General features: G+C 44.0%; 1 protein-coding gene across 1 annotated transcript in view; it reads left to right on the forward strand.

Moving 5' to 3' along the window:
* Positions 1 to 223: 223 nt before the first annotated feature.
* The window catches only part of PDE6A (phosphodiesterase 6A), a 58,332-nt gene continuing 41,648 nt past the window's right edge, over positions 224 to 16,907 (forward strand). The window contains exons 1-5 of the mRNA XM_021697017.1: positions 224 to 815; positions 7,643 to 7,795; positions 8,538 to 8,627; positions 9,222 to 9,362; positions 14,200 to 14,274. Of these exons, the coding sequence (XP_021552692.1) occupies positions 342 to 815; positions 7,643 to 7,795; positions 8,538 to 8,627; positions 9,222 to 9,362; positions 14,200 to 14,274 (933 nt within the window). The 5' untranslated portion in view covers positions 224 to 341. The remainder of the gene's footprint in view (positions 816 to 7,642; positions 7,796 to 8,537; positions 8,628 to 9,221; positions 9,363 to 14,199; positions 14,275 to 16,907) is intronic.

Raw genomic sequence — 16,907 nt, forward strand, 5'->3', positions numbered from 1 at the left:
GTTTTTAGTTTTGCCCACCTCCTGCTCTGTCTAGAAATCCCTTCTCAGCTCTCAGGCCAAGGTGAAAAGGAAACTCTCACCTTCTCCCATCTGGGGCCTGGCGGCATCTGGAACCTTCTGATCCTCATAATCCTTGCTCTCGGGAAATATTAATGATTTAATCTCCCGAGCTCTCTCCTTCCCCTCTGCAGCCATAGCGGCGAGATCCACAGGCCAGACCCATAGAAGCCCAGCTTGACACGAAACACCTCCCGACTCCGTCTTGCCACGAACTATAAACCTTCCCTGGGAAGGCCAGCTGGAGCTACTTCTCCACCGAAGTAGCCAGTAGGATTCCAGCCATGGGCGAGGTGACGGCGGAGCAGGTGGAGAAGTTCCTGGACTCGAATATCATGTTTGCCAAACAGTACTACAACCTCCGCTACCGGGCCAAGGTCATCTCAGACCTGCTGGGGGCCAAGGAGGCAGCCGTGGACTTCAGCAACTACCACTCGCTGAGCAGCGTGGAGGAGAGTGAAATCATCTTCGACCTCCTGCGGGACTTCCAGGAAAATCTGCAGATGGAGAGATGCATCTTCAACGTCATGAAGAAGCTGTGCTTCCTCCTGCGGGCAGATCGCATGAGCCTGTTCATGTACAGGGCCCGAAATGGCATCGCAGAGCTAGCCACCCGGCTCTTCAACGTCCACAAGGATGCTGTTCTTGAGGAATGCCTGGTGGTGCCCGACTCGGAGATTGTGTTCCCCCTGGACATGGGTGTGGTGGGTCACGTCGCGTACTCTAAAAAGGTCACCAACGTCCTCAACACAGAAGAGGTATCCTCTTCCCCATAAGAATGGGGGGCAGGGAGGCATTATTCCTGGGGTCTTGGGGGGTGCAAGTGGGGTGGGGAGCTGCTGGCCATTAATACTGGGCTGGTCACAGTTTGGCACTTCTCTTAATTTATTTACTTATAACATTTTATTTGGGGAAAAAATCCAAACCTAACAGAAGGGTTTAAAAATAGTACAAACAACTATGTATCTTTCATCCAGATTCACCAGTTGTTCACTCCTTGCCACATTTGTTTTATCTCTCCATTTTTTCTGGCCCATTTGGGAGTCAAGAGTAGACAATGTGCTGTGTATTTCCAGAACAAGGACATTTCTTATGTAGCCACCACTGTGGATACATATTCAGGAAATGTAGCATTGATGCAATACTATTACCTGATAAACAGTGCAGATTCAGTTTTTGCCATTCGCCTCAATTACACCCAGATAGCACTATCTCTTTAGTCCCCTCAAATCTGAAACAGTTCCTCAGCCTGTCTTGTTTTCCACGATGCTGAGGTTTTTGAAGAGAGCAGGCCAAATACTTTGCAGAAGTGTCCCTCCATTTGGGCTTTGTCTGTGTCTTCATGATTAGATTCAGGTCGTGCGTTTCTATCAGGAGTATCCTAGAGGTGATGGTGTGTTTATCTTTGTGCATTACATCAGAAGATATATGATGGCGGTGTGTTTCATTACTGGAAATGTTAATAGGACCACTTGGTTAAGCGCTTGGCTCTTGTTTCTGAGTCCAGCTTTCCATGGGATTCTACTGGCAGCTCTGATAAAGACCTCTTTGATCACCAGGACAAAACACTTCATACAGATCCCCCCAAGGCTCTCTGCCCCTGGGGCCAACTCCTAGTTATCCTTTGGATCTCAACTTATAGGTCACTTCTTCCGGGAGGCCCTCCCAGATCCCTCTGTCACAGTTTCCTTCCTAAAACCATTTATCATAATAAGCCTGGGGGCCAGGGACCATGCCTGCCTTATTCTCCACTTTATCCTAGCAAATGTGTGGCACAAAGCAGAAGCTCTGTCAATACTCGGCATAAAAGACTCACCATCAGGTAATTATACTCAATTCCTTTAACCCCTGTCTTGCCCAAAAGAATGTTTGCCCCATGATAGCAGGGCCCAAGCCTGGTCAGCAGCACTGACCAAACCAGGAGCCTGTGTTCAGGCATTTCCAAGATGCAGCCTGGACATTTTGTGACTATGCTCGCCTTACCTCTGGCCTTATTTCAGATTAAGAGTCATAAGGTTAAAAGGGGAGAGAGGAGGCTCCAGAAATTATCTCATCCATCTGCCTTATTTAATGGCTGAGGAGCCTAGAGTCAGGAGAGCTCGAGAAGGGGCTTGCCCAAAGTGACCAAGGAATTAGGGCAAGGCCAGGACTTCCAAACCACAAACGCAGGAACTTGAACGGATTGTCTTTTTGACTTGGGTTCCTTGGCAAGATAAGAAGCACAGACTTCGACCTCTGTGGGAGATGGTTTTCTCTAAATCCACTGGGTTGGATCTCCCATGGGGCTCATCTTTCCCTGTTTCCCCTTGGACATCCAAGGGTAGGAGGATGGTTGTGCATTCAGGGGGCTTTCAACTAGACTGGAGTCTGTTCTCCCTTCAACTCTCTCTAGACTTTAATTGTAGCCCACATGGATCGCCACAGTCTTATAACGTAACAGATTATCCCTGTTTCACAGATGGTGAAACTAAAACCCAGAAAGGTTAATAACTTGCTCAGAGCCACTCTGACAGAAAGTGACAGAGCAGGGATTTGAACCCAGGCACTCTGGCCTTGTGCCCATACTTTTCACTGCTCTGTTATTCTGTACTTCTGCCTTATCTACAAAATGAGGGCATTGGACTGGATGCTGTTTCCTAGTGGTCATTCCAAATCATATAGCAGAGAATGAAGAGGTTAAGCTTTGAGGTCACATCTGGGTGTGAATCATGACTCTGTGACTTTCTAAGAATAGTGCCTTGGTGTATTGTTGAGTCTGCCTGGGCTCACTTCCTAATTTATAAAATGGGGCGAGAATACCTACTGCGCAGTGTTGTTGTAGGATCAAAAGAGCAAATTATTTCCCGTCTAGCAAGGTTCTTGGCACATTGTAGTGACTGCTATTGGCCGCTCCCACTCCTTGTTGTTATTATTACTCTTCTGTTGTTAAGGATCTTTTCTAAGGGATGGCTGCTGTACCAGGTCAGTGTAGGATTTGGAGAAGAATCCAGTCCTGCCCTTCTGGAGCTTTCAGTTTAGAATTTGTTGGTGGGAAAAACAAAAGAGAGGTGCTAAGAGTTTCTGTCGATCCTGGTGTTGAGGGACTGAGGATGTAGGCAGGTGCTCTGATGCTGACGTACCCTGGTCTAAGAGTTTGCTGAGCCTCTGTGCTAAGGGAACACCTGCTATTTCCTACTCAAACCCAAAGTTCACTCTGGAAGGAATGCCTGAGCTTCCCTGGAAGCTTTCAAGCCTGGGTCAGTCTCTCTGGCTGGTGACTCAGGCCAGGGTGAAGTTCATCCAGGCCGGCAAGCCCTGGTAATCAGCATCTGCCTGTGTTTGACTTTCCTTGAGGAATCTTGCTCTACTTGGGACTCTGGATAGTGACTGGAGGCTGGGGGAAGGACGAGGAAGATGGTATAGACTGAGGTCTGGGTTGACCCTGCACCATCAACAAGTGATAGCCTTCAGCACCCTCAAAACACTTGGGCCATGGTTACAGTCACTGGATTTTTGAAATGTGAAACCATGAATGAAGAAGTTTCCCAGGGTTGAAATATAACTCCCCATGTCCTAGCAAATTCCTGCTCAACCTTGGGATCGCCTCAGGGAGACTTGCCATTAGGAGCCAGGATTCCCAGTAAAATTTAAACTTTAGGTAAACAAAGAACAATATTTTAGTATAAGTATGTCCCATGCAATATTTAGGATATACTTGTACTTTAAAAAGTATTTATTTACTTGGAATTCAAGTTTAACTAGGCGTCTTGTGTTTATTTGCTAAATCTGGCAACCCTACTAGCCCTTCAATATTTGTGTGTGTTTTATTCTTTATCCTTTCTCCTTAGGAAAGCCCACAAAGCCTGCCTGTTCCTGTCTGGTTTATTCACCTGGGACAGAGTGGGTCCTCATTACAGATTATTGCATGAATTAATAAATGATGACCCTTGCCAGTTGGCTGTGATATTGTGATTTATAAAAAGAAATATTTATTTGGTCTTTGTCCTGGTTCCTGACACAGAACTCTTAAGACTCTTACCATTTCCTAAGTGATAGGAGCATCTGACACAGAGCTGCTAAATTCTTTGGAATTTCCTGTCTGGTAGATGGTTTTTTGTTCTCGTGAGATGACTTTTGGTGGGCTCCTCGATGGAGCCAATCACCAGAAAGATGAAGCCATGATTAGAAACTTGGAACTTCCAGCCCACCTCCCCATTCTCTGACAACAGGAGATGGGCTGGAAATGGAGCTAGTAATCAATCATGCAGATGTGATGAAGGCTCCATAAAAATCCCCAAAAGGACAGGGTTCAGAGAGTTTCTGGGTTGGTGAGCACAGGCACGTGCCAGGAGGGCGGCACACCTCAACTCTAGGGGCCAGAAGTGCCTGCTCTCAAGACCCTTTTGGATCTCACCCTATGTATCTCTTCACATGACAGTTTATCTGTATCTTTTATTATGTCCTTTATCATACAATAAACCTATAAATGTAAGCATTTCCCTGAGTTCTGTTAGCTGTTCTGGCCAATTATTGAACCTAAGGAGGGGGGGTCTTGGGATCCTGCTCTAGCCAGCCTGTCAGAAGTATAGGTGACCAACTGGGACTTGTGATTGGCATCTGAAGTGGGGACAGTCTTGTGGGATTGAACTCTTACCTGCAGGGTCTGACGCTGACTCTCGACAGATGGTGTCAGAACTCAGCTGAACTGTTGGATGGTCAGCTGGTGTCAGAGAAGTGGTCAGTGTGGGAGAGACACCTAATATCTGGTGTCAGAGTGACGTGAGTGTGTTACTAGTGTGAGAGGAAAGGAGAACAGGGAGTTTTTCCAACACATGACAATTCCCATTTCTGAAGACTGAACCTGAGAGCACATTTCCAGAGACTCTCACAGCTGTTGTCCTTCCCTGTACGTGAGACCCGGAACCTAGCATGCTAGACCGGAAGGAAGCCTCAAGGAGGACTCGGTCCAACACTCTGATTTTACCAAAGGGCAAACTGAGGCTCAGAGAATCTTCAACTACTGATAATATACTGATTGACCCCCTGAAGCCTCAGAGAACAAGTCCCTCCCTCCCATTCACCCATCCTGTGGGGACATCCTTCACATTATGATTTGAATTGTGGGTTCATGTTTTACATGATGTTCCCACTATCCTGTGAGAACCCAGTGAGGACAGCCTCTTCCTTCTTATTGGTCTTGGCATATCCAGTGCTTTTCACAGAGCCTGTGTTCAGTAAATATGAATGAATCAATGAATCAATGAATCAATCAATCAATCAGTGTATCAGTATATAAACCAGTGAATGAATGGCTGTCCCACTTGTCAGCAAGGGAGTTGTCTACAGAAGAGGGAAGGTTCTATGTGACAGGGCTGATGTGAGAGTTAATGAGATAACAGATTAAGTCATCAGGCTCGGGGCTGCGTATATCATTATTGCTCCATAAACAGTAAATCTCACCATGGGACACAGCGGAGCTTGACACCATGAAGGTTTGAAAAGAGGAACTGGGATTTCCAAGAATGAGAAGCTGTCTTACGTTGCATTGGAATAGAATCTAACCTGTTCACAGTGGCCTCCGAGGCTCAGCCAGATGGGGCTCCTGCCCACCTGTTGGACTTCCTTGCCCTCCAATCTCCCTCTCCCTCACTCTGCTTCAGCTACACTGGTCTTTCTGTTTCTCAGATGGGCCAACTTACTGCCCCCTCCTGGGCTTTGCACTCGCTGTGCTCCCTGCTTAGAATGCATTCCACCCACCTGGCTCCCCTGAAACTTCAGCTCTCAGCATCACCTCTACAGAGAAGCCTCCCTTGTTCACTGCTGCAGCCTCAGGGTCTAGAACAGTGCCTGGCATAAGGCACTCCATGAATGCTCACTGGATGAATGAATGACTCTGGGCTTTCCCTAAGTGGGGCATCTGATTCCCAGGACTTTAAAATAAACAGTTTGAGCTAAATAGCTTCTAAGGCCCCCCTGCTTCTGATAACCTGAGGTTCTGTGACATGGCTGTATAGAATACTTTCTATGCTGAAAGTATGAGGATGGCAATGATTGTGCGAACACCAGTCAGCCGGCAGCTGTATTATTTGTGAGAGAGTTCTGGGGCTTCTCAGTGGAAAAGAGGGTTCTGGTGGATTTAGTAACATCTGTTTCAGAGGCAGGTAAGGCCCAAGTATTGTCTTCCTTGATAGAAGTGAATATTGCAAGACAGAACGGCTTAATGAAATGAATCCAAGCATGCCCCACCCAGGCCTGGGTTTAGGGATTTATCAATGTCCTTAGAGAATGACATAGAAACGCTTCATGACTAATGCCTCTTCAGAGATTTTGCTTAATCCTCAGATGCTAGTTCAAGTAGAGCTCTACAGGCTTCTCTTAATTCCTGTACCCTTCACCTGGTTTGAGACACCTTCACTGACAACAGTGTTGTTGCCTGTCTAATCCTACCCTGACTAGAAGAAATCCATAGATTCGGAGCATCATGCTCTGCATTTCTCTATCGTGGGAAAGGTTCTGCACACTCAATTCTAGAAAAGCTGTGTGAATCGCCTCTATGAAATACACTTCCTTTCTCAGAACAGCATGAACTGTGCATATCTGGGCTGGCTTGTGTCCCAAGCAATGCCGATGGTTGGGAAAACTCATAGTGCTACCAAGAAACAGAAAGGTGGATTCTTTCGGATTTAAGACAACAATTCAGGCTCTGTCTCCTCTTTCTGCCCTGGGCTGGCCTCCCAGGCTGCTTTAGGGGTGGGGTGCCGGGATGTGTACTCCTCTGTACTCCCACAGCTTTGAGCCGAGCCTTAGGTCCTGTATTACTATTATTGATTTGTCTATGAGTTGGCCTGAGCCTTAGTCTCCCTTGTATCCCTAGCACTCAGCGTAAGGCCTGACACACAATGGGGCTTCCATTAAGACCTGTGAGAGAGGGATATCCATTGGACTGATTGTGTGGTGCTAGAACCGAATTGCTCAAAAAGCTGGAAGTACCAAGTTCTTTTGTTGGATGACCTGAACTCAGGTCTAACCTTACCAAGGCTTCCCTTAAAGGCAGCAGAGCTGAGGGCAGGTTCTGGAGTCATACATACACACACACACACATACACGTAGCAAGTCACGTTAACATTCTGGAGTCTCAGTTTCCCTTTGCAGAGAATGGGCTACCAGCAGTCCCCATCTCATAGGATTAAAGTGAGCTGATATAAGTAAAGCACCACACGTGAAACCTGCTAGCAATTGTAATTATTATACTCACTAAAGTCTTTTCTTCACTCAAGTTTCTATTTCTAAACCCCCTCCCCATTCAAAGTCAGCCCCCCCATCCTCAGGCCCCCACAGAGCTTTGCTTGCATCTCCTCCACAGTCCTTAGTAAGTTGTAAATCAGACTTTCTCCTCCTGGATTTTGGAGGCTTCCAGGGCAGAAATCACCCCTGATTGCATTGCCCTTGCTGAATGGAAGTCGATGGAAATGACTTCATTCTCTTTTCAAAAGATAATAGCGTGTCCCCTCCTCCCACCTCCTACCAGGGGCACATGGGGCTCTGGGCTGTTTTACTATCTTTGCTCTTCCTCTGCTCACCCATGCCTGTCTCTGCCTTCCTTCAGGATGAGCATTTCTGTGACTTCGTGGACACCCTCACAGAGTACCAGACCAAGAACATCTTGGCTTCCCCCATAATGAATGGGAAGGATGTGGTGGCCATAATCATGGCTGTGAATAAAGTGGACGGGCCCCACTTCACCAAGACAGATGAGGAGGTAAGAATGCTTTAGAAACTGCTGGGGTGGTCATGCCAGCAGGTGTCCCAGCTCAAGAAGTCCCCTGAACCTTGTTACTTGGTCTGGCCTTGACTTCCCCATCTGTAAGATAAGGGTATTAGTGTGATGCTCTCTGAGGGAGACAGGACAGGGTAATGGTTAGGATGTGGGGCTCTGGAGCCAGGATTACAGGGATAATTGTCCTGGCTCTGCTAATACCTAAATGTTTGACTTGGGAAAGTTACATAATTTCTTTAAACCTCAGGGGTTTTTTGTTTGTTTGTTTGTTTGTTTTTGTTTTAAGTAGGCTCCACACCCAACGTGGGGTTGGAACTCAGGACCCTGAGATCAAGAGTCAGATGCTCTACCAACTGAGCCAGCCAGGCACCTCTAAGCCTCAGTTTTCTTATCTGTAAAATGGGCCTAATTTTACAGTATCCATCTCTCAGGGTACTTGTGATGATCAGATAAGATAACATACCTAAATGACTTATCACAGGGACCGCAAACTCAATAAATAGTAGCAATTTTTCATTAATACGTCCTATGAATATTGACATTCTACATTCTATGAGTTTTACACTCTTACAATGCACCATTTTATGAGTCAGCATTCCATGATCCATCTGCTCAAATCGCCTCTGCTGCTTTTAAAATATTCAAATATTTGCTGATGGCAGAAGTGGCCAGAGGAGGGATTTCTCCTTCTCATCTATTTCCCCTCATGCTGTTTGATTTCTAGATTCTTCTCAAGTACCTCAATTTTGCAAATCTAATCATGAAGGTATACCACCTGAGTTACCTGCACAACTGTGAGACTCGGCGTGGCCAGGTAAGGGGCTTGGCTCAAGGGAATGGACTGGGCATGTCTTTTTATTGATGCATTGATGCAGGTTGGAAAGGCAGTGGTTGATAAAAGTGTCTGGGAACCATCATGGAGTCTCTGCCCAGCATCCCAGTGTTAATGAGGTAGCCATGTTTGTAAAGCTGTATCCCAGAGGGATTATATGCACAGTTTTCAAGTCAGGCAATTTAGATTAAGTTGTTTACCAACATTAAGTCATTTACCAACTCTACGACCCTGGGCAAATCACTTCCTCTGTCTGAGCCTCAGTGTCCCCCATTTGAAAAGTGAGGCTATTATTGATTGGTTCCACCCTCAAAAAAATTATTGTCAATAGCAAATGAGATAATGCACTTGTGTTCAATCAATGTTCGTTATTATTATTCTTGTTAACAATTTATGAAATGAAAGAAATGGAAGGAGTTGGACCCAATATAAGCTGGTCAGTTACTTCAGCTCTCTGGGGCCTCAGTTTCTCCATCTGTAAAATGGGGATAATTATCCTGTCTCTGTCTCTGGGTTATTGTTGAGCCGCTGCTTTGTGCCTTAGAAACTTTGGCTCTGTTTTTGTGTTTTGTTAAGATACTGCTGTGGTCTGGGAGCAAAGTCTTTGAAGAGCTTACGGACATCGAGAGGCAGTTCCACAAAGCCCTATACACGGTCCGAGCCTTCCTCAACTGTGACAGATATTCTGTGGGGCTCTTAGACATGACCAAGCAGAAGGTAAGAAGGCTTCAGAAACAGACCTCTCCAAGAACAGGTTAAACATACAGTGGAACCCGGACTTGTGTCGCACATTCAGTTCACAGGGAAGAGGCAGGGAGGATGTGGCTGGTTGCGAAAGGTCTTCACAGGTCTTTCATACTGAAGAGTGGAGTACCAACCTTTAAAGGGGAAAAGTCGACCTAGGGCACAAGTGAGTGAAAACAACCTGGTCTTCGCTGGTCCGTGGGAAAAGAAAAAAGCATATGTGAGAAGGCTTGATGAGGTGGTGAAGGTGAGTGATAAAGAGGTTCTATGTAGGGTGCAAGCCAGAAAGAAGAAAGTTGCCAAAACTTCAGGAATTCTCAGAAAATGCACTCAAAGGTGGGCATAAACCTTCCTCATGGTCTGTCAAGCCCACGGCCCATCTGGGCAGTTAAAGTGGAGGCAGATGTTTGAATCTGGTCCCTTTGGATGCTCAGGGGGCAGATCTGCAGAGGCAAAGGACACACAGACAAATACAGCCCCCTGCAGTATTTTTCAGCCAGGTTTTCCCCAACCAATTCCCCCCATTTTTCTTTCTCTACCTGTCTCCGCTTCCTGCAACTAATCATTTTCTGCCTTGGAATAGAGTTCTAGAGTTATCTAGATTTGTGATTTCTCACCCCAAAGAGCCAAGATCCAGGATTCCTGTCGGTTTCATTTTGTAGGGCCTTGTGCTGAGTGTGGTGCACTGACCAATGCAGACCCTCCAAATATTTGGTTTAATGATTAAAGAATTGCAGAATCTGGAGTTGGAAAAGACCTTGGGTCTAGTCCAGAGGCTCCTAGATTTGAATCAGAATCTTCTGAGGAACTGTTTAATAGATGTTAGACCATATTTCCTGATAGTCGCTTTTTTTTTACTTAATGTTTTGTGAACATCTCTCCACATCAGTACATGTGGATTCTTTTTAATAAGCCTTTGTGTTGAAATAGAACATATACACAGAGGCAAGCACTAATTGCAAGTGAATAGGTCAATGATTTGTACAGCGTGAACATCCCCATGTAACTACCACCAAGATTAAGAGATAGAACAGTACTAACACCTCAGGAGCCCCTTGCTTACCCCTTTCCGTTAACTTCCATACCCTCCTCCCTGAAGGGGGGAGTTCATTAAAGAAGTCCCAGGTGGGCTGTAGGCTTGACAAACATGGGGAAGGTTTCTGCCCACCTTCGAGAGCATTTTCTGAGAATTCCCTGAAGTTGGCAACTTTCTTCTTTCTGGCTTTCACCCTTCATAGAACTTCTTTAGCACTCACCTTTAACGCCATGTTAGTTTTGCCTATTGTTGAAGTTCCTATAAACAAAATCATACAAATATATACTCTTTTGTATCTAGCTCCTTTTGCTCAACATTTTGGTTGTAAGATCCGTCTTTATTGCTTCACATAGCGTTCATTCATTCATCTTCATTCTTGTGGAATGTTCCATTATATAAATAATCCTCAAAGTATTTATTCATTCTACTGTTGATGGGCATTTGAGTTTTAAGGTTTGGGTTATTATGAATATTGCTATTACAAATATTATAGTACATATCTTTTGATACACAGTTGTACCCATTTCTGTTAGATGTTTACCTAGGAGTAGAATTTCTGGGTATTGGTTTTAATAGATATTGCCCATCTGATTTTCAAAATGATTTTACACTCCCACTAGCAATGTATGAGGGTTTCCTTATAATACTTGGTATGGCCAGTCTTGTTAATCTTAGCCATACAGGTGGGCATGTGGTGATATCTCACTGGGTATTAACATGAATTCCCCTAATGACTGATGAAGTTGAACATTTTTTCTCATTTATTGACCATGTGGATATCTTCAAAAGAAGTACCTATTCAAGTCTCTTCTCCATTTTTAAAAAATCTTTTGTCTTTTTAAATCTTAGGATTTAAAAAAAATAAATCTTAGGATTTGTAGGCATTCTTTATATATTCTAGATATGGGTTCCTTGTGGAATACACACATTGCAAATACCTTCTCCCACTCTGTGCATTCATTCTCTTAATAGTATGTTTCAGTGAATGTAAATTCTGAATTATAAGGTAGTTCAATTTATTGATTTTTTTTAATGGTTATTGATTTTTGTGCCCTATTTAAGAAATCTTTGCTGGCCCCAAGGTATTAAAGATATTCATCTATGTTAACTCTAAAATTTCATTGTTTTAACTTTCACATGTAGCTCTATAATCTACCTGGAATTTTTTAAATGTACAGTGTGAGGTAGGGTTAATATTAACTTTTTTCCATATGGATATCCAATTGACCCAGCACCATTTACTGAAAAGACCATTCTTTCTCCACTGTCCTATTGAAAATACCATCTTTCCCTAACATACCTCTATCATCAAGTGTCCGTATATATTGGACACTCGAGTTTTGGATTTTGTTTAAGAAGGACTTCCCCAGCCTTAATATGATGAAGATAATCTGAAATAATCTGATGTGCTCTGATTTTAATCTTTCATTCATCTTGAAATTATGAATGTGTATGGTTTGAGGTAGGGATAAATTTTATCCCTCACTCATTTTTCTCCAGTTAAAGAATAGTCTATCCTTTCTTCACTGTTTTAAAATGCCACCATTTAGATAGGCTATTTTATCATATACCAGATTTCCATATACTCATGGGTCAATTTTTCTGATTTTTGCTTTTAATATAGTTCTTTATGTGATTTTGGTGCAGGTGGGCTATCTACTGATGTTAGGGAACCTCTGATTCTAGTGCAGATGTCCATTTGACTTTTGCATACTTCTGAACCAAATATTTTGCCAAATATCACAAAGTCCAGGAATAAGTCCTTTGACACACCTTCAGGAAGTAGCAAATGAATGAATTCATACAAATGAATGGTTCTTTCATAATCAAAAGAATTTCCGAGTAGTTGAATTCAAAAAGTGCCCAGTTCACACCTTAAAGAATTTGACCTCAGGTGCAGGCTGCTGTGTGTTGTTGTATTCTGCTCTATTTCTTCTGAACTCCCTCTCAAAAAGGAAAGTCACATTTAAACAAGAATATTCTGCCTAGTCATCCCCAAAAGATGGAACAATCTAGCAGTTAGAAATGGGCTGGTCTGCACACAATCATTCTAACGACCTGCCAGGTAGGTCCAAGGTAGGCAGAGCTCTTATCTGAGCTATTGACATGAAAGAAGTCAATAAAACCACTGAATTGTACATTTTAACTGGGTGAATTATATGGCACATGAATTACCTGTCAATAAAGATGTTTAAAAATAGAAGAAAGAAGAGAGAGATTGAGAGCGAGCAAGGCAAGCATAAATATGCCCCACTTTCCACCCAGCCCACTGCTTCTCTCTGGGACAATCTTCAAAGCCACTCAGTGTTTGACACAGGGTGTCAGCCCAATGTATTTGTCTTTCTTCTGGGCTCCTCTAACATTTGTGTTCTTTTTCCATTACTGTTTGGTTCTTACCCTGTCTTACCCTACCTAACTATAGTTACTTGAGTTGTCTCCTCCAAGAGACAGCAAGATCCCCCAGGGTGTGAACTCTGCCTTATTCGTCTCTGTATATCTAGCAGCAAACATGTTGTGGGGCTCAGGTAGGCTCCCTATGCACATTTTTCCCCAGAACTGAATTTCTTCCTGTTGTGTAGTCAAGACAAAGAGTCCAACTGCACAGAAGCTTGAGGACATGGAGTTTGAATTTCATGTGGACTTTCTTCTGCTTGTGCTCTGCATGTTGGAATGGGTAACCCAACCAAATGAGAAAGAGGCCAAGAGCAGAAGTTAGCATCCTACCCACAGTGACCCAGCACGAATGGATCACTATCCCTAAATAGCAACAGATGAATGAACAGAGAGGGCAATGAAGCATGGAGGCCTCTTCTGCCAGGCCCAGGAAAACCAGTAGACAAGTGGCAGGGAAGAGCTCGTGCGGTGTCCCAGTGAGTTTCTTCTTCTGAGGCTGTGTGCCCATACAATGCCTTAGCTGGCCCTTTCTCTTTCCTGCCTGTATCTTTAAAAGTTGTCTCAAGGGTGTCATCCTTTCTTGTTGGAGCCCAGATGTGGGTCTATATGTCCATATTTGGCACCATCGTTTTTTCTTTCTTATTTAGGCAAGATATTTTTTTCCCTGATTCCAAAAGCGATTAATTTTATTACAAAAAATTGCTAAATAGAGTCTCACTGCAATTACCCAGAGAAAACCAGTTTTTGATACTTTGTTGTGAATTCTTTGAGAGCATTTTCTGTGTATAGTTAAGCATTGGGGTTACGTGATCTATATTTTTTGTCACCTCACATTTCTCACTCATCAGTGCGACAAGGGCTTCTTTTTAACCAACATATAGATGTCTGTAGCATTACTGTTAATAGATAGACCATAATTGTCTAATATGTCCCCTCTTAGTTGGACACTTAGGTTGTGCCTAACTTTTCACTACTATAAATGATGCTGCAGAGAACATCGTTTTAGCTAAACCTTCTGTCACATGCTTAGCATGTCCTTAAGGTCAATTTCTTAGACATAAGAGAGCCCAGTTTCCTTCTCATGTCCCCTCCCACAGTATGGGGAGCGTGAGGGTTTTCCACCTCAGCTCCTATTTGTTGCTGCATGATTAGACAGGCTTAGTTCATCAATATCTTGAAGCACAGACATGATCAACATCCTCTAACAACATCCTCTAATGCTAATGAACTTTGCCTCCCTTCCAAGCTTAGTTTTCAGTGAGTTCTTCCCACCTTCCAAATTTCAGTGATAGGTCACTCATATAGGTGGGTCTTCTTTTCTTAATCTCCTTTCTTTGACCTATTTTCAAGACATGTAATTACTGTCTTTCTCATTCCTAGGAATTTTTTGATGTCTGGCCAGTCCTGATGGGGGAGGCTCCACCCTATTCTGGTCCCAGGACTCCGGATGGAAGGGTAGGTCTCTCTCTGGCTTGTATGATCTAATGTTTATTGGAATGCACATGTAAGGCCCTGTAGACCTTGCTGACATTTCTTTTTCACTTAGATATTTATCTTCTCTGGGTTGGGTCATTTCCCTTGAAGGTCTGGTAATTGTTCATAATTGCCATGCCTTGTAATTTGCAAGGTATTTTTAATATCTTGATAGAGTTTCAGAGTAATGTGGTGGGATTGACTAAAGAAAAATTAATATTCTCATTCCACAGATAAGGAGAGAGCCCCAGAAAGGTCAAAGCTATCTGCTCAAAGATTCACCCAGCAAATGTTTAGAATTGCAGGCAATTAGAGCTAGAAATAACCTTAATATTTAATTGTATAAATTGATAGCCAGAAGGTCAATTCCAGCCAATAGATAAACCTGTTTGGCTGCATACATTTAAAATTGTTTCTTTTTAAATTTTTTTTTTAATTTGTAGCTTAACATTAAAAAATCAAGATATTTCCCATAAATATCTAGATTCTCAGTTTCTTTTTTAAAAGTGGAAGATCAGTCGAAACTGGACCCACAGTCCCACAGGGTAAATTTTTTTTTTTTAAGATTTTATTTTTAAGTAATCCCTACACCCAATGGGAGGCTTAAACTCACAACCCCAAGATCAAGAGTCACATAGTCTGCCGATTGAGCCAGCCAGGCGCTCCAACAGAATAAATTTGGTGGGAGCGGAGTGGCAGGTACCTTCTTAGAACCTGGTCTGAGCTCTCTAGTTTGCCAAAGTCCCCTCCATTCCCCTTGTATCCCCCTGCCCCCAGCCCCCTCTTTCACTTATGGTTCTATCAGATCTCTCCAGGCACTAGAGTTTGTGACCTCTGCTTTCATAGCACTGCTTTATTTTATTTTATTTTTTTAAGATTTTATTCTTGGGGCGCCTGGGTGGCTCAGTCGTTAAGCGTCTGCCTTCGGCTCAAGTCATGATCCCAGAGTCCTGGGATCGAGCCCCGCATCGGGCTCCCTGCTCGGCGGGAAGCCTGCTTCTCCCTCTCCCACTCCCCCTGCTTGTGTTCCCTCTCTCGCTGTGTCTCTCTCTGTCAAATAAATAAATAAAACCTTTTAAAAAAAAAAGATTTTATTCTTAAAAATTTTTATTCGTTTATTTGAGAGAGAGGGGGAAAAAAACATGAGTGGGGGGAGGGGCAGAGTGAGAGGCAGACTCCCCACTGACTCAGCGGGCTCCATCCCAGGATCCTGAGATCTGACCTGAACCAAAGGCAGACACTTAACCGACTGAGCCACCCAGGCGCCCCACATTGCTTTATTTTAAAAGATGAGGCATCAACACCTTAGAGAAGCTGAAATGATATCTGTGGGGAGGAAAAGATGAGGCGGGGTAATCAGATCTGTCACTCAAACAGCCTAGGGAACCTGTAGAATGACTGAATGACCGTAGCTGAGGCCACATAGGACAAGTAAGCAGCAGAGTCATGCCCAGAATTGAATTTCAGTCTTGTGCTTGCCCCACAAGATCTTTTAGCCTGTCTGAAATTGTGTGTCAGTTTCTGCTAGGAGGCCTCATTCCACCCAGCCAACCCTAACCCTACCCCAAATTAATGTGTGCGTGCATGCTCCCGTGGGTGAATATGTGTGTATGATAGAGTTTATTTAGTCTTAATTCAAACTCCAAGAATTCAAAATTAACACCCTTGCCTGTGAGCTTCATGAACACACCAGGAAGAGTTCACTCTGGAAATCTACATCATCTGCTGTGCTTTATCCAAAGTAACTTTTTAACCTGCTCTCGTTATGCTTCAAACTACTGTTCCACCCCCACAATTCCATGATTTCATTTGGGAAGACGGAGTCTTCAAGCACTGCATCACGTGCTACTGTTGGAAAGCAACTCGGGGATGCTTTTCTCTTTAAGCACGGCTTTTCGTGTTGGTCTGATTGATGTGTTCTCACGGAGCTTTCTCTCCAATTCATGGAAGAGCTGGGTCTGTATCTTCTGGAAATGCAGAAGGAGAAGAACTGGAATAGAGGTCACCATTGGTTTCAGACACCACCGACTTCAGTTAACTTCAACTTCCTAGGCTGCTTTTAATATTCAGCTCTCTGAGCGAAGCCCTGAGGTCAGAGGTCATCTCCAACTCCAGGATGGCCAGAGAAATGCTGGGCTCTGAATTATCCGGCTCTTCAAGATGGAGCTGAATGGAACATTTTCTTACTGAGCGCCAGTCCAGGAAATGCTGCCCACCATTTGATCGGTTTCCCCGAGGTGACTAGCGCACTTATGGTTAAGACTGTCCTTTCCAGAAACCTTTCTACATCTCAGGTAGCAAGGGCTCTGTCCTTGCAACAGTATGAGGCATTAGGTTGTGATGGTGAAGGCCAGAGGGCAAAGGACTTTGGTTTGGTTTGGTTGCTAACCTGTGGGGTGAACTCAATTTTCTCATCTATCTGTCACTGAACTCATCTCCAAGGTCAGTTCTAAGTCTAGGACACAGCTAGGGAGGAGACACACATAGGCTTGAGCTGGGGCCCAGACCCAGCATGACAGGATTGGCCCAAAGTGGATCTTTTAGAAAGACTGGGCTTGGAAAGAGCAAGCCTCAGTTCAGATCCCCGCTTCGCCAGCCAATTACGTGGCCTTGGA

This window comes from Neomonachus schauinslandi, chromosome 7, assembly GCF_002201575.2.
Source record: "Neomonachus schauinslandi chromosome 7, ASM220157v2, whole genome shotgun sequence".
Taxonomy (NCBI): Eukaryota; Metazoa; Chordata; class Mammalia; order Carnivora; family Phocidae; genus Neomonachus; species Neomonachus schauinslandi.